Source organism: Chiroxiphia lanceolata, chromosome 6, assembly GCF_009829145.1.
Source record: "Chiroxiphia lanceolata isolate bChiLan1 chromosome 6, bChiLan1.pri, whole genome shotgun sequence".
Taxonomy (NCBI): Eukaryota; Metazoa; Chordata; class Aves; order Passeriformes; family Pipridae; genus Chiroxiphia; species Chiroxiphia lanceolata.
The window spans coordinates 1,838,793-1,862,724 of NC_045642.1; the positions used below are offsets into that span (position 1 = coordinate 1,838,793).

The following is a 23,932-nucleotide window of genomic DNA, read 5'->3' on the forward strand; positions in this document are numbered from 1 at the left end:
TTATTGCATTTATTGTCAAATAACCTTTGCACGGCTCAGCGGGCTGCCCCAGAGGTCGAGCTCTCAGCCGCTCCCGGGCAAGGCAGGCACCCGGCCGGCACGAGGCTGGCAGGGGAGCAGGCACCACAGGAAAATCGGGAGCAAAAGCATCTGCTGCCCACTGCCTGGCCTGTTCAAGGAGTCAGGGATTGGTTTCCTGGCTCCCTAATCCATGTGCTAACTCGGCTGCTGCCCAATTCACGTTTGGGAGCAAGCGAGGGCACCCGGGGCAAGCCCCACAGCTCATCTGCCTGTTGTCTTGTAACCCCGGTGAGTTAAAGGGCTGTCACAGAGAGATTTCCACTTGTAAGTTCTTCTTATTTTCTTCTTTAATAACTAAAAGGTCTTGGGCTTAGTTTCTATCCAGCAAACACTCACGGGTAGTGACTAGATTCCTGCTCACTCTGCAGTAGGCGGGAGGGTCAATATTTGCACTGTGGTTCAAAAATACGTATGAGAGAGGCAGGAGAGAACTTTTAAGAAAGAAGAATACAAATAGAAAGGAACACAGGATAAAATGGTGTTGGGAAGCATTCAATATGCCCTTCATTGCTGGGTGATTTTTACAGGGATTTAAAACAAAGCAGCACACCACCAGCATTACTGATATATGTCCAGTGTTCCTTGAGTGGTTTAAAAAAACCCTATCTCTCTTCTTCCTCTCAGCCTCTGCTACAAGCTACTGTTTCAGTCCATCTTTTAGTTAGTCTTGCTCACCTTGCTTGTCATACAGTGCCATTTTGTCTTTCTGTCTTGCTCAGCCTCCTGTCACAAATTTTAACTCTTCACTTGCTCCCTTAAGTTCCTTCCACTTACCAGTTGTTTTTACTACAGATCTAGACACTTGTAAAAGAAAGCCTACAATCTATTCCTTTTTGGTATTTATTTTTTCAATCTCGAGTTAAATGTTTTTATCTCAAACAAACCAAATCAATGTTTGTCCTTTTCTTTCCCATTTCTGTGCTGCTGCATCTGCCTTCCCTGGCCAAGCTCACTTTGTCCTGATAACCTGCACTCACATCAAACCACTGCACTTCAAGCCAGAGGGGAACTACGTTATGGAATACGCTGGAATTTCAAAGTGGGAAAGCAAAGTTAGATATCTCACACCCCTTATCACCTCAGCAATAAAAGGCAGCTCTAAATTGTGATATAAGCTCTTTTTGAAACCACTCAGCATCCCACAAGGCTAATGTTAAATACAAGATAAAAGTAGGACTGCAGTCACATTCCAACACGCCAGTTAGGGGCAGTGGAATGGGGCAAAGAGTCCATGTTATACTTTGAAAAGTGTTGCAGCAAGTGCTGCTTGACACAGTCCCTTCCAGTTGCCCTGGATGTCCGTTCAATTCCCCCCTCAGTGGCTTCTTCTCCACTCTCTGTAAGTCAGATAAAAATCATGTACCTCAACACTTTTAATACCACCTTAGAGAACTCCCCCCTCCTCCCAAACTGTAACTAATATTCCCTGTAAATACCTGGCTGTTCCACTGGAATTTCTCTTGGGGTATGTCACAGCATTTTGCAAAAAGAGCAACATCATAGTTACAAAAAGGCAAACAGGTCAGCAGGGGTGCAGGCAGCTGGTGGCAGAATCTAAGTATCCCTTTCTGGTGATATCTCTACTAAGAAACTGTGCCCCAGATTAAATGTGAACTAGAAAGGAGATCCAAATGATTTTCCAAAAGGCAGCATCCTGTTAGCATCAAACACCATTCAGCACATAAGCTAAATGTGGAAATGCTTTATTTATAATTTTAATAACTGATGGCACAGGAGAACCCTGGCATTTGGTTAAGAAAAGCAAACTTGAACAAGCATTGTATTAAAGCTGGCAAAGGGGCTGCTAACACAACAAACAATTAAGGTACTATCCATCATAAATTATTTATATTCAGTACTTACTATAGTGCTTCTTGTTTTGCTGTCAAAGAAGGAATCCTTGTCAGACAAATCAAATCTGTTAAAAGATTAGAAGGAAGCCCATTAGGTTAAAAAAAAGACTCAGTAATTTCCTGCTCTTGTTGACCCCTTCAATATTTTCATTTCTCCAGGGGGTTTCTCAAAGCTACCACTAAAAAGCAGCTTGTAGAAACCTTGTTGAAAAGAAAATCCAGCCCAACTCCCATAATTTAAAGAGGCTGCTTATACATTTTACTGGGTTTGTATGTTTAGGGGATTTTCTGCACAAAAGAGACTGTTGATACTCATTGAAGTTGAATTCCTGACCGCTGTTGGCCTTGAATTTCCCTTAATCATCTCCATATTTTCCTCTGCGCCTGAAACCCTGTGAGGCCACTCCTGCCTCCCTTATTCAGCAAAGACACGGTTGGTCTCCCTGAAAAAGCCAAACAGCAAAAGGCACATCCACCCAAGCTCAGGAGCATCTTTTGGACCTTCTCTGAGCCACCAGGCTCCTTCACTGCAGGAACATCCTACACTCAATAAACACATTTCCTGCAAGTCCAGCACCGTGTCAGATGTCACACACATTGACTGGCACAACTCACACACACAGTTCCATCAGTGTTCTGCACCCCTTGATGAAAAACTAAAAATACCGTAGGTGCAGTGAAGAAATCCTGCCCTGGGACTTGTTATTTGTTCCAGCTGGCACATCCCTAAACACAGCCTTTAAAGTGACTCTGCTGGGACTCTGGCCAAGGAAGAGCAGCAAAGCAAAGCGATCCAGGGCAGCAGAAACTTTGGCTGGACCCCACCTTATGATTTTTTCCTACACCCACATTTCCAGCTGTTCTTACTGATCCGAGATCGATGGCAAAGCCACCAGTGACTTCATAAAGCTTCAAAGGCGAGGCCTGGCTTGGCAGAACCCGTGTCAGCTGCCCACACCAGATAAATGAAATTACTCTAAAACTTATCAGCCCACATCTCTGGCTACAAATTTTACTGAGCATTCTATTTTATGTGGAAAAGAGACCATTGCAAACCACATTGTAAATCGTGTTTGGCAGCCTAACAGTTGAAGTGTATGGTTATACAGTGCCACAAGAGCAGCTAAAACACACAGAGATTTCACAGAGTGGCTCTACAAAGACTCAGTCCTCAACAGCGAGCAAAAAAACCCAAAAATCCCCCCAAAAAGTAAATTTGCTGCAAAATGGAGCAGTAATCCCTATCGTTTCCCCATTCACCTCTTGGTGCCTCAGCTGCCACCAGGGAGGCTGGAACCTGCTGATGTGGAAATTTAGGGAAAGCTTTCACTTACAAGTGCTGCTTCTCTCTGGAGAAGGGGTAGGAGAGGCGCTTCACCGTCTGAGGTTTGTGTTCTGCCACTTTGGGCTGGATGGGCTCGGTTATTTTTTGAATGACAGAATTAATCTTTTTCAGAAGACCGTGGGTCTGGTTGATCTGATACATCTGAAGGGGGGCAAAGGGAAAAACAGTAAAACTCCATTGGTTTTCCATAAGTCAGGGTGAACTGTGAGGAATAAAGCAGCAGTTAAATAAGTACATCCCAACAAACAGTCAAGGAGCACAGCTTGCCTTCTTGAAATCATTCAGGATGACAGAGATGGATGGGAAAGTCAAAAACCAAGGCAAGCAGAGGAAACCTATTGCTTTTCCTCTGAGACAAAACCTGGCCAATGATTGATTCCAAATAATCAGCATTTGGCTCCTGAGACACTGGTTCCTCTGGCTTTTACAATTTTTTGTGTGCAGTGGAACAAAGAAATAAAGGAGCTACAGGGCCCCTCTGCAAAACAACTCTCCCAAGGGGCTTTCCTGGGAATACTGGCTGTATTTCAGGAGTCTCACCTCTTCCATATAAATGAACCAAAACATCTTGTATTGCCAATTGCAGTTCTGTAGCACTTAATGCAGGAGTTGTCTTAGCAGGTCAAAAAAGAGGATTATAGGCTTCCCTCTCCAAGCCACAGAAACTACGTGCAGATCCGTGGCAGGGCTCCCACCACAGGAATATCAGCTGGAAATAAGGGGTTTGGGATCTGAGGGTGTTGCCAGGCACATGGCTTCTCTTGGGCAATGTCTGCAGGGTTAGGTGGCCTCTTCTACACACAACCCCCCCCCCCCCCCCCCAAAATACCCACCTGAACTTTACTTTTGTGGTAAAGCGGCTTTAACCACAGGATGGCAACAGATTTTTTTACCTAATTGTGCTTCTGACTAAAATCGGTGGCAAGTGGGGCAATAATGGGGATTAATATGAAATCCAAACCAAAAGTGCAGTTTTACTGTTGTCATAAATGATGCTGGGCTTTGAGACTGTCTCTTGCTCCATTACAGACTTCCCTCTGCAGTCTGGGACATGCACTTAGTCTGTGTTTAAATATTAATCCATCTCTAAGCTGTGCTCACTGAACAGGTAGCCATCTATCGTGGGTGATTTAGAATTGATGAAAATATACTGTCATCTCTTTAATGGTATTTCAAATATTCTGAAAGGCAATTTATTTTGTGGGAGAGTGGCCCCCAACTCCTGCGAGCGTGACTCACGATGCACATGAACAGTCACCAAACCCAGCAAGACAACTCCTTATTTTTATGTTCATTTTCAGAAGTCTGGTGCTTCAAAGTGAGAAAAAATGTCCAAAACACACACAGAAATTTCATCATCAACTGCAACTTCTTATTTTAAAACACACTGAGGATGAAATCATTCTCATCATGTACAGATAGTGGTAGTGGCCAGAAATTCTTGATTTCCATTCCTCCTTCCCCTTATTCTTCCTGCTACCCCAGGTAAGTTTGTGACTCTCATTTTTGGTGCAGATTAGTTAATTATTTTTAAAATGCTCGTGGGAAGAAAAAAAATAAAAATCAACATCATTAGGGTGCTCTGAGGTGAGCATATATTTAAACTAAGCCTTCAGGAGGAAAAAGGAAAATCATGACTCACCTTCTTTGTGGGCATCTTGAGCTTAAGAAATTCTGCCTCCCGACACAATACATTCCACGGTGCGTGTATTTTTACAAATCCAATCCCATGGATTTTAGTCTTTAAAAAAAAAACAAACAAACAAAACAACAACACAAAAAAAAAAAAAACAGGAGAAAAGGTTACTGATGAGAGAAAATTAAATATTTTTCCCCTTGTGATTGATACATATTTAAGGAACAATCAGTCCATTACGGCCAACGTGATAAACCTCATTTGTTTGAGACAGCTGGTTTCTAACAACAGGACAATCACTGAACACCTCACTGTGCTGAGCTGCCATAAAATGTGACTCAAAAATGCCATTGTCTTCCAGAACAATTACCACAAGGTTAAACAGATTAAAAACTGCTTGGGAAATAAAAGCTAATGCCTATGGACACGAATACAGGCACAGCCAGTTAAATGTGAAGCACAGGCATGCAGCCAAACAGCATGATTTTGTGAGTGAGCTGTAATTACTGGGCCTGAGAGAGCCTCCTGAGAGCTGCCCAGTGTCTCAAAGGAGCGGCCTCAGAACCGAATGGGAGTTATTTACATTAAAACACTACACATCATGATCAGGAAAACCGGCAGGAAGAACTCAACAGAACAAAAGGAAAGAAGGATAGAAGTTAATGACAGTATTAGCGGTGTTCTTGCAGCCCACTAATTCTCTGAGCTCTGGACATGGATCTTTGCTCCTGGCACTCCCACATACACCCATGTTTACTCCCACTGGAGCAATCATTTCAAAGGCTCTGGACAAATGATATCAAACCAAGAGGCATTCAGCAAACAGAAGAAAAATGACCTTTAATGCATCTTTCTAACCTTGCTGCTGTACCAACTCAGGTAGTACAATAACGAGTTCTCCCACAGCTTTACTCCTCACTGGCTTTCCAGAAATTGGTTAATCAGAGGACCAGAGAATGGTTTGGGTTGGAAGGGACCTTAAAGATCATCCAGTTCCAACACTCCTGCCATGGAAAGACCAGGTTGCTCCAAGCCCTGTCCAGACTGTCTTGTTTTAATCAATTATTTTTGCACATTGAGCCATTGACCACAACTCTGTGTGTGCCCATCCAGCCACTTCATTGAAGGGAGTTAAAGTGACTTATAAAGCGACTTATAAAGTGGCTTATTAAACATCATCTGTTTAAGAAACTTTTGCTCTTTTGGAATCAGTAAGGCCTCCCATGCAACTTTGTGGCTTTTCAAGCCCCAGTGATTGCAGGTTTTTCCCCCCTACACTGTGTAAATCCCTGAGTCTTCTGTATACTTTCCTGATCTGCTTTGGTATCTTGCACTGAAAGGACAGAGTTCTCTCTCTTTTACAGTGCCCTGGCTTGAACTCTGAGCCCTTCTGCATAATTTGAAATCATATTACATGTCACAGGTGGGACCTCCCATCTTGCAAAGGATTTAAATATCTGTGACTTGGCACAGCCAAGCTTTCAGTTCACTGCAACAACCTGCAAACTGGACAGAAAGCAAGTCTTATTTTCACTGGAAGACAGAGAAGGGAAAGGTTTGTTGAGGTTTTTTTGCATTAGACCATGCAAAAAATATATATTACATACGTATATATACAATATATATAATATATAAAGCACGTAAATGTCAAATTTGTGAGTAGTAGGTGGTGGATTTATTTTCCTAACAGTCTTTTCAGGGGGTCTAAATGTTTATCTCAGTTTTTAGATCCTGTAAATAAAACCAGCATAAATGTTTACCCTCTCCCTCAGGAGTTTCTGGCATATTGGTGGGATCAGTTAATTGTAATAGCTTTCTTTGAAATGAATATGGCTGTGTCTATTCCTACTAATCACACGCTGGCAGCACTTCACACACATCATTTTTTTACACAGGCTAATGGTCTTTTAATAGAATGTAGTGGTTTCAGGGTACAGGTGAAAGGAGTTACAAGCTGTACTGTTCATGTCTAAGAATGGAAAGAGCAAACTGCAGCACGGACCCACGCGCCCGAGCGTGCACCAGAAACCTCCCCTGCAAATTTAATTCCCTTCTGGTCTCTATAGAGGGATAAAAATGTCCCTGTAACAGGTATTTTTTTTTCCTCAGAACTGGAATTACCAGCGGACCCAAAGCCCTGCATTTTGTAAACCCACCAAACTGGGCTCAGCCTTCAGAGCAATTTAAGCCTTGCTAAGAGATGTGACAACACAGCAACGAGCTGTGTTGCAATAGTGGATGTGCCACGAGTCCTGGCCAGGAAAAGTCAGGGACTTCACCTCACTGGGGCATCAACAACACCTTGGCACACTCCTGTGATGCGGATTAAATCCGTGGGCGAGGATGGCACTGCCAGAACTGACATCAAATTCTGCAAGAGCTGGGCTTGTGTAACCTTGATCAGAGTCAGGTTCACAGGAGGGGCTCAGCATCTCCCAGGATTTGACCACCACTTATCCTCTCTAACTGTTTGCAACGGATCCTTACATCCTCATCACGTTCCAGTTCCAGACCAGCCTCCACGAGGTTCCCTTCATACTCCTCCCTGCGAAACCTCTTGTCGTCCTCATGGTAATCCATGTGAGGTTCACTTTCCCCCACTTCCAGCTGCACTCCCTTCCCGGGAAGCGGCTGGTCCTGCTTGGTGCTTCGGACACTTGAGTCATTCTGCTGAGCTCTCCTGGCGAGTGTCTTCCCCGCTGAGGACTTCTTGTAGTGATAAACAAGGATGTAGTCTACTTTCCTCTTGCCATCTCTGAAGTAGAGTCCGTATTTGCAGTCAGCATCTGGATTTTTGGACAGGGAATTTAATAGCTGGAAGCAGGGAATGGGGGTGTGGAGAGAAGGAGAGAGAGGAACAATGAATGCACAGGCCAACACGGACACCAGACAGACCATCCCTTGTATCAAGGCCTCCTTCTTGCCTGGAGCACACGATGACCTGCGTTCAAAGAGCCAGCAGATGGGAGGAGTGTCCCCCCCCCTCCCCCCCGCTACTTACTCACAAAATTTTTGCAAGTTAACACCTTCAATTTTACTGATAGCCAGCTGGGATTTTATTGGCCAGAAATAAATAGATTAGATGGCTGGGATTTAATCTAATCACCAGCACACTGGTTCATAAGTCAGCTACTCGGTGGGTTTGGTTTTCTCCTTTGGGGGTTAATCGCCACTAAGATCATCAGTCCTTTTCCACCCGTGACATCTGCAATGTTGCAATTCTGACAAACAGATTAATATCATGTGGAAACATTTCTCACTTCTCTTATCTACCATTGCAAGTTCATATCATCTGAGAAAGAGATCATCTTAGATAGAGACTGAAGGGAGCCAGCTGGTCCTGCAGCGCGGCCAAAAACGCGGATGGACCGTGGCCAGGGAAGTGGGTTCGCTGCTTATTGAGTTTCATCACTTTTTTCTCCCCCACTTATAAAACCTATGTCACTGTGCAATCTGATGGTGGCAAAGGTTTTATTCCCAACCCGAATTAATGCTGTGTAAGCATTGCAAGATGCAAGGAAGGCGAGACTTTCAACGCAATTCCATTTCCAAGCGTTTCTCTGAAAACTGCACAACTGCAGAAACATAAAAAAAAGTACTAACAATTATTCATTTCTACTTTCGTAGCATTTCTCGTGCATAATGCACAATACTACTCTTGGAGATGGACAGACCAAAAAAAAAAATTAAAAAAAAATTCAGAATTCACTAGTAACTTGCATTTGTTTTACAAATGATTCCATTTCCAAGCCTTTCTCTGAAAACTGCACAACTGCAGAAACATAAAAAAAAAGTACTAACAATTACTCATTTCTACTTTCGTAGCACTTCTCGTGCATAATTCACAATTCTACTCTTGGAGATGGACAGACCAAAAAAAAAAAATAAAAAAAAAATTTCAGAATTCACTAGTAACTTGCATTTGTTTTACAAATGATTCCATTTCCAAGCCTTTCTCTGAAAACTGCACAATTGCAGAAACATAAAAAAAAAGTACTAACAACTACTCATTTCTACTTTCGTAGCACTTCTTGTGCATAATTCACAATCCTACTCTTGGAGATGGACAGACTAAAAAAAAAAAAAAATTAAAAAAAAATTTCAGAATTCACTAGTAACTTGCATTTGTTTTTACAAAAAATACTCATCATGGGAGTAGTTTTTCAGGGACATTTTCTGGCTTTTAATTTTACAAAAGAATGTTAATCCCCCGCGCAGGGAAAAGGATTTCTGCTACAAAAGAAAGCAACTGGCCATCAGTTGCAAATCATATCGGTTAAAATCCACTTGGGATCTGTAAACTTGCTTGTTTTGTACATAAAACCATGAATGTAAGTTATTGGGAAGGAGTAGATTCTAAGACAGTCCAATCTTTAAATGCCAGTTGAAAAGAGGAGCCTCTGAGCTTACTGTACATTGTATCACTGCCAATACAGCCCAAACTTCACCAAAACCCATTCAGTGTTACACAAATTTGGCTGCTTCTCTGAACCTCACTTTGGGGAGGGCAGGTCCCAGCTACCACAAGTACAAATCAGTGGTTTTAAGGGACAGTCTGTCCCTCCCCTTTTTGTCTTGGGGAGAGATGTTTACCCAGGCAACAAATTCAAGCAGCAAAGCCCATTTCTGTGGGTTTGGAGGGAGGACAAATCACACTGAAGAAGTCATTAGACAAGTGTAATCAGATATATTGCATCTCTGTTTTCCACTAACCTGAACATTTTACACTAAACAGATAAATACATAATAAAACAATATAATATTTGGTGCCACCGTGGAGTTCACTCTTTGTCCTCTTCCCTCTTTCCCCTGTTCCATGGAGGGTTATTTAGCCATGACAAACTCTTCAGGGCACAGGCTGTTCATGTTTGTGCCCTACCTAGATATTCCCATTTAGTTCTTAAGCACAACTTCGACACAAAAGACCATTAATAGCTGTTATTTCCAATTGTTTCATGATTACTGGCACGCACCTGTGAATCCAGGAGGGTTTTTTTTTAAAGCAAGCTTGTGGCAGGCAACTCACTGATGCAAACTTCTACAGGAACCAAATACTAACAAATGGTAACTAACTGGATTGTATTTAACTTTTAAAGATGCATTGATCTTGTTAATTAATTAAACAGCAGTTCCTGAAAAACTGGGCTGAACCACCAGATGAGAATGAGAGCTCCTTCACAGTTCTTTGGACTTTCCCCTTGGAAAGCTGACCACGTGGAAAGCTGATAACTTAGGAGAAGGTGCTGCACTGTGGCTGCTGAAGGCTCAGTAAATTCATTAATATATGAGAATACCTATGTCCCACTACAAACAGAATGCAAAGAAATAAGTGCCCAGATTATTTTAAGGGTGGGGTATTAATGCTGAAAGGTCCTCACGGGCCACAGGCTTTCTTGCAGGGCTGCTATGCTGAAATACAGGTTTTCATGGACTTAGACCGTGTAAAGATCATGTCCCTTCAACTGAGAAAAAGACAGAGGAAAGACATTTCAGTTTTACCACAGCAGGAGAGATATTTACACCCTGACAAATTAGTCCTCCATCCTAACTAAGCCCAACCACAATAAAACACGTCTTGATTTTTCTGGTACCTCTTTCCCCAGCAAAATCTGTTACACAGCCCACTCCACCTCGATTCCTTCACCTGAATAAACGTCTTTTCATGTGTTTATGACATAACCAACCTGTAATCATGTTGGGTATTCATATTACTAACTGCCTGTAAAATCTGTGTTACAGAATTTAACTGAGGCACAATTAATGACACAGGATATCTAATCTCTACTGTGTGCCACACAATATTAGTTTAATGTTACCTATGACAACAACAGCTTTTGCATGAAATTTTAGACATTCTTTTCTGTTCTTCTCCATCTGGGCAAGGAGGTTGCCACAGCCTTATTGCCAGATTCCTCACTCTGAGAAGAGCCAATCCCCTTTTTAGGCTACATGTTAAACAAGGCTCCCTTGCTTCCCTTTTTCACACATCAAAGAACAAACCCTGTCCTGTGGCTGGTGGCAATCCTTCCCAGCACCTTTGAAAACCAGAGGGAGAGGATTTCAGAGCACCCTGGGAATGGAAGGAATGAGAAATAAGCTGAGGGGTGAAGTGCAGGATGGTTGTTATGAGAAGTCTGGCAAGTCCTTTACTCACTGTGCTCTCGTGCTGGTCATATCCGATGTCCTCAATAGCTCGGATGTTGATGATGTGGATCCCCTTCTCCTCAGCAGGTAGACAGGAGTATTTCTTGTTCACCCTCATTCCTGTCTCCTCTGGAACCTCACTGAGATCTTCTGGCAGAAAATCCACCCCATGAAACTCACTGTCTCCGTCTGAAAAGAAAATGACCAATTTTATCAAGACACTTTTAATTCCCAACCCTTGCTCCTCCCAGAGCCGCCCAAAAGCTGAAACGTATCCTGTTCCTGCCTTCTTCTGCCAATGAGCCCTTGGGCAGGGCTCCCACCCCTTCTCTGTGCTTCCCTTCTCAGCTTTCCTCAGCCTTCTTCAGCCCTACCTGGGTGTCCTCCTCGTCCAGAGGAGGAGTGCTCAGTTACCTCAGTGCTCAGTTAACTTTTTTCCCTGCACTGGTGTCCCAGGATGTGTTTATGGTCTCATAGAATGATTCTATTTCTTGGCAACAGAAGGAAAAAAAGAGGGGAAAAGAGGAAAACTGCCTGAGAATGAGCTGGTGAGGATAAGTGGCACGGTGCTCTCCCCTTTTCAGTCAGCATTTTGTCCTTCAACATGCACCTGTTCATGCTGAAAAACTAAGTTGAGACTCTCTCTTCAAGTACCTGTATACTGCATCAGATTTACGGAACCATCCTTCTTTAAGTAGTCTTGAAAATCTGGGCTTTTCTCCCTCTCAGCCTGCCACAGATCTAAACTGTTTCCACTTACTACTTAAGTATACAGATAGGCTAAAGGATCTAATATAAAAATTTCACTACAAACTCAGTGACCAGCTAACTGACAAAATGCAAACTAGTGTTTGCACATGTGCACTTATTCAAGCAATACAAGGCACGGTGTTCCAAGATTTTATTCATTTTTACACTGAAGTAAAATACTGCAGTACTGTATTTTTTTTTTTTAAACTACAGAGGAGCAGGACTTGCTCGTCTAAAGAGTGAAGATAAAGCAAGAATTTTAGAATTTAGGCCTTAATGGGCTGCCAAATTAGCTTTCCCAAACAACAAAACCATGCAGAGGAGCACACTATAATAGCAGTTATATTACAACAGGCAGTGGTTGCTGCAACTGGTTCAACACTCTGTCTCTGCAGCCCAAAGAAAAGGCAAATGATGGGGTCCCAGTCCTGCCTTCCACTGCCAACTGAACAGGCACAGGCACAGCAGTGCCACATTCTTCCCACAGGTGCACAGTAAAAGGATGGGAAGCTACAGACACGAGCTGCAAGAAAGGAAATTATGACCAGACATTAAAAAAAAACCCTCAATTCTCTAACAAGGGTTGACAACATGATGGGGAAGGAGCCAGCGAAGCTACAAATCTCCATCCCTCCCTGGAGATGGTCAGAGCTCGACCACACGTGGCCCCAAGCAGCCTGAGCCAACTGTAATCTTGGGAGGGCACTGAAAGAACCTGGTGACGTGCAGGAGCTCACACGGAGAACAACCTGCAGCAGCAGAGGAGGAAGATGCAGCCAGAATCTTGGTACTTCTCTTGAGCTTATCAGAGAAAGATAAACATTATTATTATGGAAGTCACAGCTGCAGTTATGCTTGCCTGGGATTTGAAAACACCACGAGTTTGTGGATCTTCGTTTCAGTTCTGGGAAATCCGGTGCCCCAAGCGGCTCTCTCCAGGCTGCTGTCCTGGGAACTTCAGTGCTCATTAACATCATCACCTCACCATAAAATCTGGGCATCAATTATCCTCATATATGCATGTGCACAGCGTGGAACACCCACATCCCTGCAGATCTGTGCTGCTGCTCTCGGCTTTTCTTTAAAAGCCTCAAATAGCTCCCTCAGAACAGACGCCACGCTTGTGATCTTGGGGCAGCGTCCTCCAGCTTGCTGAGCCACTTGTAACAGTTAAAGAAGCTTTTTCTGGAATAATATAGAGATGCAGCTCCCCCCCAAAAAAAATTGTCTGTCTCGTGGGAGCAATTAGTATGTTTGTAACAATTCCTTATATATGTATGTTCGCTTTTTCCCAATATATACATGCACATACAGGCAGAATCCCTGAGCAATGGGAATTGGAACAAGTGGGATCAGCTGCAGAACCCTGTGTACTCAAGTTGTAAAGTATTCATAAAATAATACAACAACTTTTGGAACTTCATAAGCGTAACAACCTGCATTTTTATTTGGAAGGATGTCTGAAACAACATAAACAGTGGGTTAAGTGCTGTAAAAGTCCACTCTTCTTTTTCCTCCTTTCACACCTGTATGAAGTAAAACCAAGTTACTTCAGTAGATTACAGAGGATATTGGAAGGGAAGCACCTTCTCCTGATTATGAATCTGAATAGTCAGTATATCTCATAATGGACCTGTGAATTGAAAAGTCCTAGTTTAGAAATTACAGCTGGGATGGAATAGCTTTAGAGCAGAAAAATCACAAGCTTCATTGAGTCCAAACAACCTCCCCGCGCCCTGGAGCTGCACTTCTGAGCAGTATTTGTTAAGTCCACAGCACAGAGCAAGGAGACCTGCTCAGATGATTCAGGACTATTGTGCAAGCCCAAACAATCCCCCATCCACAGGTAAATATTTACACTTCTGTTCACACATCAGCAGCCAGGCAATATCGGAAGGAACAAATGCTTCAGGTAGGCAGTGAATCACATAATTCTGGTTTATTACGACTACTGGAAACGACGTGAATTGTGAGAGCTTTCTTGATAGAATCTTAATTACAACAAGTTTGATTTCTGTACTCAAAGGTGATGTCAGGATTTAATACCAAGTAAAGCCATCTAAACCACTTTGGTAATCACAAACACACAGGGATTATAACCAGTTCACTTGTGCTGATTTGGCAGAGGTCAAAGCCTTCTGTTGCAGAACACAAAACAACTTTTTACATGGAATGGAGTATTTTGAAGACTTAAAACCACGAATCTCTGTTTTGTGCTAATTATATTAAACAAGGACAGTAATTAAATCTCAAAATAAATTAATGTTCAGAATTATTTATGGCAAGATAGTAGGTGTTAGATGAAGAGTGCAAATCACATTAATGCCTTAATTCAGGTAGAGTGACATTCTAATCTCTTTGTTGGGAGTTGAAAGAGGAGAGCATTGTAGAAATTGCTAGCTTTGCTTCCTTCTAATGTTGACTAACCCACTCTCTTCTATTTACTAAGCAGAAGCCACTACAACAAAGACTCGAAGAAGCACTTAATATATTTCAACACAGCTATAAAACCAATCCACCCTTTCTCCTCTGTATCCACAGGTGATTGTTCAAAAACCCAAGGACTTCCAGTCAGCAGAAGTCCCTGATATTCCTGGAACATAGACTCAGACCCACCCAATGCTTCTTTTAGACTTTATCATGTATTGCTTTGTCATTTCCCAATATTTGCTACGAATCACAAAACACCCTGCCAAGTGTACAACACAGAATTTTAAATACTTTAAAGGAATACTTTAAAGTGTTCCTCATCTGACTCAAAACATCCACATTCTTTAAGAGTGTAGGAAAGCTGAAAAGCACTTGATATCAATTTCAATCCCATCCATGAACCAGGTCTGAGAAGGCATTTGGTGAAAATCAGATGCTTAGGAGCTTCTACCTTCCTTAGCACAGGCACTGCCAGGTAATTCCCATATTTGCAGTTAATAACTCTGTATTTTTCATTGCTGGAATAAAAGAACTGACCTTTAGGCAGCATTTGTGTTTAGAACAGCTCCATAGGTTATGGACCATACAAATACCTTTAAAGCTGTTCCTTTTTTGTTAGGAGTGAGGTAACATGGGAGAGCAAGAAAGAGAAGACATAGAAACAGATGTTTGCAGCAGCTCTTAAAACACCTTTCTGCTCTCTGTGGAAGTTCTCCCAGAGATCCTGGAATGCTGTGGATTACACTGAGCCACCAGCTGCAATCCAGAGCACAGAGATGCCACAACAACCTTGCAAACTGCAGCAAAGTTAGAGAGATTCTGAAATTGTTTCCCTGTGAGATGCATCAGGTACGACGAGCCCTGTGCCATTTCCAGCACAGAAATAAGCAAGCACTGTGTTCACCTGGAGCAGACAAACCTCTGTGAACCCCAGAGATGAGAACACGAGGACAGAAAGTGGGGTCTGTGCATGGCTGGTGTCTCCACAGCAGCTACTTCTCCCTCTGAATCTCCAGTGAGTCTCTCACTCTGAACAACATGGGAAACAAGACTGAATCCATTAAAAAAAAACCCTCAAACTTGAAAATACCTACTCCTTTGTTTGATTTTCAATTGCAGCTGTGAAAATTCTCAAACTCTTCTTGCAAAAATTAACACTAAGTAATGATAAATGTCCCATCACAGAAATTTGGCACATTATGCTGTAGCCTTTCCTCATTTAGACAGTTGGACTTCTCCATTGGACTTTGATCACCAGGTGAACCAGAACCAAAAGCCTGCTCTAGAAATGGGTGTATTTTCTCCCTGACTAGCCACAGGCTCAGTCAAGCAGCTGATTGATATTGCAGTCAGAATCAGGCATAGCCGCTGAGTTATTCTCACACAAAAAAAATATTTTTAGCATTAAAATGAATTTAAATATTACATTCACACCATGCAGTTTTTACAGAAATATCCTGCACTATTTCTAAGATGAGCATCATCAAGCCAGCATGAGTATATATAAAGAAATGAACAACTATTTCCCTGAAACCAATAATGTTGCTGAAGCTGCCTTCCCTTATCTCCTCTTGCTTTCTTTTTTAGGGAGTACAAGAAAGTGGTAGAACAAAAAAGTCATAAAGACACCTGAGTTAACTCTCTCAGTTGTTCTCAACAAGGAAGAAGCAGGAGAGTTATGAGACCACGTGATTTAAGACTTTGAAATGTCCACATTCTTATCTTTTTGCTTTACATAAATTATGATAGAATTAAGAATGAAAAACTCAAGAGTCACTCAGAATGACCCTGCTGAGATAGGGAGGGTGCATATTAAGGAAGTCATCTGCACACACACGCATATGCTAAAAGAAATACACATTACCTACAAGTAAAGGTTGAACATTTTCTTTATACCAATATGTTGGCTATTTTTTTGGATTTGGGTCCTTTTTTAAGAAAAACTTTGATAAGATACTGAGATAAAATGCCTTAATGTGGTTTTGCTTGCTACATATTGCCCCCTAGCAGCAGAATCCTCCTTCAGCACATTCTGACCCACTTCTTTGCCTCCTGCATCTTCCAAATTCAAAGTCAGAGGTTAATCCTTGGGCTAAGAAGAAAAAAAAATATAATTCTTACAAGTGACTCACCTATCACTTCCTCCTTTTCTTAGCCCACTCCTGATACACTACTGTATATATATATATATATATACTGTATATATAGAGGCTGCCAGGTTTGGAGCCCAAAATCCCTGCTTCATCCTCAGGAGAAACAAGGCGAGGCAAATGTCACGGGAGGCTCAGCCTGCCACCCCAGCAGCACATCTCATTCCTGACCAATGGGTCATTCCTGCCGGCCCTGGAATCTCTGCCACGGGAATGCCAGCGAGGATACCCACTGCTGGCAGAGAGGGCAGTTCTTTTTTGGGCTGCTGACACCTGTTTACGAGGCACTGGCCTGGGACCAGCAGCAGGAACTGCGGTGCTCTCCAAGGAGAGCTCCTGCATGTCCTGAACTTCTGTTCTGTTCAAAGCCCTGATTAGATCCACACCTGGGGCCAGCTGATTTAAGTTTTCCCTCACCTCTCCAGTTGTGAACAGCCAGATGTTGCCTCCAGCTGTGCTACTTGTGGAGAGGCAGCGGGTTTCACTCCTAGTGCTGCCTGGCCTGGCAGGCAAAGGGCTGCTGGAAAAGGCAACCAACCTACCCTGGGGCAAGTCTAATGCCTTTGGGGATGTTGACACCTCCTGTCCATCCTTTCAGGATCTGCAGAAACGCCCTTTTCATCTTCCCCAACACCACACTAAGTAGGGACACCTTGGAACTCTCCCATCTCTTTTGCTTTTCCATTTATTTTAAAACTCGCAGCCCAGGTCTGTACTGGTTATTACCTTAATGAATCAAATGTGATGTTATGATCCAATCCATTAAAAAAAAAAAGGAAAAGATCAAACAGCGAAATAAAACTTGGACTCCATGGACAGTTTCCTTTACAGGCTAGAAATAGTTTTAAAGCTGAATAATCTTAATATACCTGATGCCGACAACTTTGTGGGCCCTTTGCATCACACTGAAGGGACAGAGACTTTGTGTCCAGTATTTGGGAAGCTGAAAACCAACTGCTGTCTGTCACATGGGTGGAAAAAATTCAGCTCCTGGCAGGATTATTTGAATGGCTTAGCTCTTCTCAGTACTGAGAATGGTGGGTCTCTAGAGTGGGGCTGCAGCTTTCCTGAAAGGCTGTTTACAGCTTTAAAGTTATTGATCTATTATTATCACTGACATCTTAAATGCAGGTTAGAAGGACGCACAGCTACGACATCATTTCTATTTCTGCCCTTCTATTTTTGTTTTTAAAGATTCATTTACCCTGTTTGCAGGGTCTGGAGCCCCAGGCTTGAATGCATCTGATCTGACACGAGCCTTGTGAAGTGGGAAATACAAAAACAAAGAGCAAAAATCACCTGAAAACTGCTGTGATAGTAAAATGAGTATTTTTGATTGAAATGGCATTTTTCAACAGCACGTAAAGGACCAGAAAATATAAATTCTACCATAACATCACTGCCTGTTTATTTAGAGCCTGTGAAATCTGACATTTTATAAAGATACAGAAAGTCTCCAACCCATCCCAAAACAAATTGCATTTTTCCCACCCCAATTACCAACAACTATTTAATGGTCTATTAAGTCTGCTTTCAGACATATTTCTAATATACCTAAATTCAGCACTCCTCTTCTGCCAGACACCAGAAAAACATTTCAGATTTGCTTCTTTTGGCACTAAAGCCATGCTCAAGTCTATCACGAAAACATGAGAATGGACTAGATATGCAAGAGCCACCGAATCCATGTTCTGTGAATTCTGTTAGTTACATTTTGAAAGGTTATGATGCTCATTATTTTTGTCTGTATGTTCTGAGGGAAGAGTTTTTATCAATGGAAGCAGCAAGATGAAAGGAAAAAAATACTAAAATAGAGATTATGGCGAGGGAATTGGTATGTATTGGGACAACACACCTAAACTCTTACCAGCTTTTTAAGATGTCTAAATACACTTAAAATATTGAGTGTATTTTCCTCTACCAGGCTATTACAAAAGGCTCCTTAAACCAAACATGTGAAAATGAGGGTCTAAAAATTGCCAGTTTTACTGTAAAATCTCAGTCATAGACTAAAATTTGAGGCTGAGGCCACGGCATGCACTGACTGGCAAAGCTGCTCTTTATCTCAGAGGTTTCCCATTTAAAGTTCTAATCTTGAAACACTTGCACTTGTGTTTACATTTCCACACAAAGTCACAAGGGCATTCAGACCACATCCACTCAGGCAAGGATGCCTTGGAAGGCTTTGCTAACCTGATAAAGGTCTGGGATACAGTCACCACATTCAGGAGCTGCAGCTCTTCTAGGTTTGCCCTGAAAGAGGCAGTCACTGTGCTCGGGGTTGGGTTCTGTAGGGCAGAGCTCCACCTTGTTTCTATATGTTTTTTGGGTGTGCCAGGGCAGGTGGAGCTGATTTGCCAGTGAGATGGTGGTGTGGGATATTCAGCCAAGGTCCCAGTGAGGGACCCCTGAGGAAATCAAACCAGATCCTGCCCCTGAGTAAAAGCTTGGCTCTCTCAAGTTTTCTTCACACCCCTGCAGTTTTAACTTGGGTGCAGAACAGCACTGATTTATGACAATAAACGGGCAAGTCTCACTGGCCATTGAAATAATCTCTCTCCCTGGGCAAGGGAACACAAATCAATGACTGGGAAAAGCTCTATTAACTCTTGTCTATCCACGAGAATGCCATTCCCTGCATTCCCCAGCCTTAATTAACTAAGCTGAGGCATTCCAGAGGCAGAAGACCTAAGAAATGATGATGCAACCAGGCACAGGTTTTTTCAGAAAGAGCTGAGATCTGACTGCCACAGAGAGGCTGATGCTCCAGGAAGGTGCCATGTGCCAGCCAAAGCAGCTTTCCCTTTTGCCAAAGGATGCAGAAACACAGGCTGCAGGAAAATAAGATACTACTCCTTAGGTTTCCCATCTTGAAGCGGGCAATCTTAGGTCCCATCTTGAGTGGCAAAATTCTTGGAGCAGAAGGCTAATCCATCAGCAAAGACAGCTCCTCTTCAGTGCAGGCAAGGGGAAGGACTGGGCCAGTGCCTTGGTAAGGCATTTTGAGATCTCCAGATGAAAAGCATCCTTGAAATGTTTGAGCAGGGACAGGCATTCTTTGCAGTTTGGCCCTCAGCAGGGAAGCTGGGCCGAGCCCAGGGTCATCAACCCCCTTCCTAAAGATATTTATTATCTAACACACCTTCCTATCAAAGGAGCACCCAAGATCCAAGTGTTAACAGCTGCCCTGTAGGTTTTGTAACAGGGGACAGGCTTATTAACAAGCCTGGATTATCCAAAGGCTTATTCAAAAAATCAGTGAATTCACATTTCCTACTGAAAAACAAAGGAGAGGAAACTGCCATGGAATTGCTGTCAAGTGTAAAATGGAAAGGAGCAGAGCATGGAGGGCTCTGTGGTTGCTGCAGGTGGTCAAAGGCAAGGGGGCCAAAACCTCCCTCCAAATTTCTAAGTTTCACTCCTAACTCATTCTTGTTTGTTCCGCAGCAGTACTTTTCCATGAGGAGCTCCAAATCTATCCCAAAGGTATGGATTATAGGAGCAGATTTCTGCTGGAGGGACTTGGGTCCACAGCCAGCCCGCAGGTGCTTAACACTGCTCTCTCCAAAAAGAAACCAAACAGCAAATCCAATGAATTCTTATCATGAGAACCTGAGACAGACATATTTTGAAAGATCATTGTGTTCCATCCATGGACAAACAAGGACATCTTGGCAAAATCAAAGAGATGCCCTACCAAAAAAAGACAGTTTTTCTAATTATGATAAGCACGTAAAACACTAATGCACTAATAATAAAGGGCAACTGCAGTCCAGTGTTTTATTTCAAAAAGTGTGAGATAAACAGCAACAGGGGAGTCCTTCCTGTCTTGTTCCTTACTCTTTGAGAAATCATCCCCAGAAAGAGACTGGCAACCACAAGTAGCATCATCATCAGGCTTCCCATGACAAACTCTCACTACTCTCTCCTTAGTATCAGGCATGAATCCTCCTCCACTGAGGAAACAACTCTGAGCACCATAAACGTGTGAACCCAACCAACTAAACCCAGAAACTGTGTATTTTCAAACAGTATTTCCCTTCTGTAGCCAAATATTCTGTTAATTTCCGAACCGTGGCTGTTCCACCACGAACCAGACCAAAATGCACACGGCTGATGAGGGTTTGCCCAAAGATATTCTGGGTAAGAAAGGAAACAGCAACTCCTGCCAAGAGCAAACATTTGACATCAACTCAGATAGAGAGAAAACATTATTTGTTTTCATATTTCCTGAGAAAGACATTGAAGATGTGGTAACCTTGTTATTTATAGAGGGTCAAGGTTTCGTCCTAGAATTTAGGAAAGGAATTTATTTTCCCCTAAAGTGTGATTAAGTTTATAAGCTCAAGACAAGTTTTGATTGTGGTGGTTTTTTTTTTTGTTTTGGTTAGCAGAATAATATTTCATTTTCTGTCTTCTTTTTTTTTGAAAAAGGAAAATGTGCTGTTCATTTATCTGGTAAATGTTTATCTGTTCTGTGTTAAAACCCCTAAACAGTAGAATAAAATGGAATTAAACTTTAATATATTGCTTATCTTCAAGCATTGAAACATTTAGAAAAATAATACTCTACATGAAAAAAAAAATCTTGTTTTACCAAAATGTTTAGAAAAGTAATGTTTTTGGATACTGTCTTTTAGTGCATCTGTTATTCCATAAACTCTTTCAAAATATATTGTAAACTGTTATTTGAAAACTTTATTGCTTTTTAATAACACATATTCTATGCTGGTTGGTTCAGTCAACTGGTTTACAAAACACAGGATGCATTTTTGTCAGCTACAATTCTAGTCTCATAAATAGTCTCTATATTTTTAGGGGTTTTTTAAGAAAATATTCAAGCTCTTTGGAAATTATCTTGAAGTGATTGCTTTTAAACCTGCAAAAACTTATTGCTGATTAAGAGAAAGAAAAGTCCTTCTCCCTGATCACAGCAGTGATGTCAATATTGGAATTTAAAGGAACAGAGGGCAACTAGACATATGATATTTAAAATACTTGAATCAGTTGCAGTGGCTGAAAAAAAACACCTAGGGGTGTAAATTTTTATTTTCACACTGTCAGGCTCCAGCCCAATTCAAGATCAAGGTACCCTTTCCATGAGCTGCTTGGTAAAGATGTACAGAGGGGGAGGCAGCTCACCTGGCTCAACAGGGTCAGGGCATCACCCTCTCGTGGTCCTGTTTCCCTCCTTCACATGATAAAAAATCTCAAAAAAACCCAAGACAACCTTCCAAGTGATGAAGTGATGTAAATTTGCTGCCAGCTGGGAGCCACAGAGGAACAGCAGCAAATGTGCTGGATATAAAATGTGTGTGTAATCCATCACCCTGGATTTATAGCCCATAAGAGACCATACACTGGGAGGGATAGGGGTGCTAATTGGTGGGGGACTTGATTAGGGGAAGCTACATCAGATCTCCTCCCTGAGGAACAGCTTCCACTGAATCAGCTCCTCCACCACCAATACACATGTAAATTTAGTGCCCCCAAACAGGTCTAGCAATTGTACCTTTGTGAATAACTACACATACTTACATAAAGAAATATTTCAACATTGAAACACGTGTAATGTTTCTGAATCTACTTATTCTCTTTGCTTAATTTTAACACAAGCGCGATTTTTGTTTAGATGAAACTGAGACTCCTTTCCTGAGAACTTTTGTCCCTAACCATATTCCTTCAGGAAGTATTTGTAACTCAGATCAGCAGTTTGAGTTCTTTACTCGTTTTCCACCTGCAGGCTGGTTCTTGTCCTTGTGACCGAGGGCAAGCAGGACAGCAAATGCCACCACAGCACAGCTCCAGACAAAACAGTCCAACAAGACACTTCAAGGAAACTTCACAGACCAAAGAAAATCTTCCTGATTAACATCCCACAGTGCTACACCACCAAACTGTACTTTGTGGAAGGCTGGATGCTCTAATGGTACTGAAAATTGGAGCCAGTATAAACGTAGGTATGACTCGACCCCACCCAGAGCTTTTGGAGTGCCAGTTCTCACAGGAGAAAGTATCGACAGACCAGTGTTGTCACTCCTGAACATGATGTTCCAGAGAAAAAAAAAAACAAACCATCATTGCACCTACTCCAGGCCTGTGTAACAATGCCCACAGCACCCCACTGGGATCCCCCTGGACTAGAAAATATCAAGTGCTTTGTCTGGTAATTTTTACACTTGCTAATCAGCCATCAGGCTCTTAGAAGGGACTCAGCCTATGACCTTTTCGACAAGATTTAAGAAGCCAAGCACCAGAATCTGCCAACTGTAGGAAAATGTGTATCTGAAACGCTGTTTTTCATAGTAAAACAACTGCTTGCTGGAAAGGGACACTTCTTGCTCATCTTGAGGCTTTTGAGCACTTGTATCCTGTTTGGCTCCTCTCCTTATGCCTATTTATTTGGGAAGTTTACGGTGCGATTCCCACGTCAATAAACAATCTGGAGCACTGTTTAAATAAGGAAACACTTTGTAGCAGCACAACCAAAGGGACTGGAAATCTATGCCTCAGGGGGGAAAAAAAGAGGTGGGGAAAAGGAGATCTTCTTGTGCAGACAGCCATTTATCTGTCATTAACCCACCAGCATCACTGGGGCACATCACACAGCTGGAAGATTTACAGATTGCAAAATACTGATGCAGTGCAACAGATTAAATTCCCACCTGCAGGGACCTTTTCAAACTTTGTCCTTCCGAGTGAAGCCTTGTTGTTTCATCACTAGGAACCAAACCAGACATTCTGGCTGTATCCTTGAGGGGCTCAGTCCTCAGGGGTGCAGTTCAAGCTGGGATGCCAAGCTTCTGCACCCCTAAAATGCATCAATATCCCCACCACTGGCAAAGGGTCCATTCTACCCCTGAACTGGAGACCTTTCCTTTTGGTTTTGGGGAGGGATATTGTTGGTTTTACCATTTACTGACAGTTCTCTCCTTATTTTGTAAATACCAGAGACAAGGATGTTTCTGCTCAAGTCCTGGTGTCTTGTTTTTGGGAGACACCTTCTGCTGAGAACTTCAAGCCACCACTGCCAGCAGAGGTGCTCTCAGATCAGAACAGCAGCAAGCAGTGCCAAACCAACTTGCAGGCAACACCTTCAGATCAAACTGCACACCCACTGCCTGTCCACCCTGTGCCCAAACAGGACTTCTCGATTTCAAGGAACACCCACAAAAATAGCTTTGCTGTGACTGTAAATCCTTAACAAGCCCATCAGGGCTCTCAGCACGGTGGAACGTGGTTCTGCTCAAACACAGGCTGTTCCTAAACTTCTCACATGATAGCTCTGTCTAGCATTTGCAGGATGCTTCAGGACTCCCTCCTTCTGTGTCAGCTGAGCACAGCACAAGTGTCCCTCTGTGAGACACAGCTCAGAGAAAGGAAAATTACAGTTCAGGGCATACCAAGCAAGGTATTTCCAGTAAAGATGAACAAGAAACAGCAGCATTTCTCTGTGGGGTATTGCCTGCAGCACTCATCATCCCCTATTTCAGACACATGAGCTCAAATTTAAACATGCAAAATTACAGAGGGGGTGGTGGCA

The 23,932-nt window shown here is 42.5% G+C and overlaps 1 protein-coding gene and 1 long non-coding RNA gene across 6 annotated transcripts in view; one reads left to right on the forward strand and one right to left on the reverse strand.

Moving 5' to 3' along the window:
• The window catches only part of ANO1 (anoctamin 1), a 78,879-nt gene that overhangs the window by 34,714 nt on the left and 20,233 nt on the right, over nt 1-23,932 (reverse strand). For all 5 annotated transcript variants that reach the window (XM_032690460.1, XM_032690459.1, XM_032690458.1 and 2 more), the window contains exons 2-6: nt 11,070-11,248; nt 7,403-7,729; nt 4,922-5,020; nt 3,269-3,420; nt 1,945-1,999 (exon numbers count right to left, since the gene is read on the reverse strand). In XM_032690460.1, coding sequence (XP_032546351.1) covers nt 1,945-1,999; nt 3,269-3,420; nt 4,922-5,020; nt 7,403-7,729; nt 11,070-11,248 — 812 coding nt within the window. The remainder of the gene's footprint in view (nt 1-1,944; nt 2,000-3,268; nt 3,421-4,921; nt 5,021-7,402; nt 7,730-11,069; nt 11,249-23,932) is intronic.
• LOC116788098 lies at nt 38-22,459 on the forward strand. The gene is made up of 2 exons (XR_004357542.1): nt 38-345; nt 22,133-22,459. It is a non-coding gene; the product is annotated as an uncharacterized LOC116788098 (long non-coding RNA).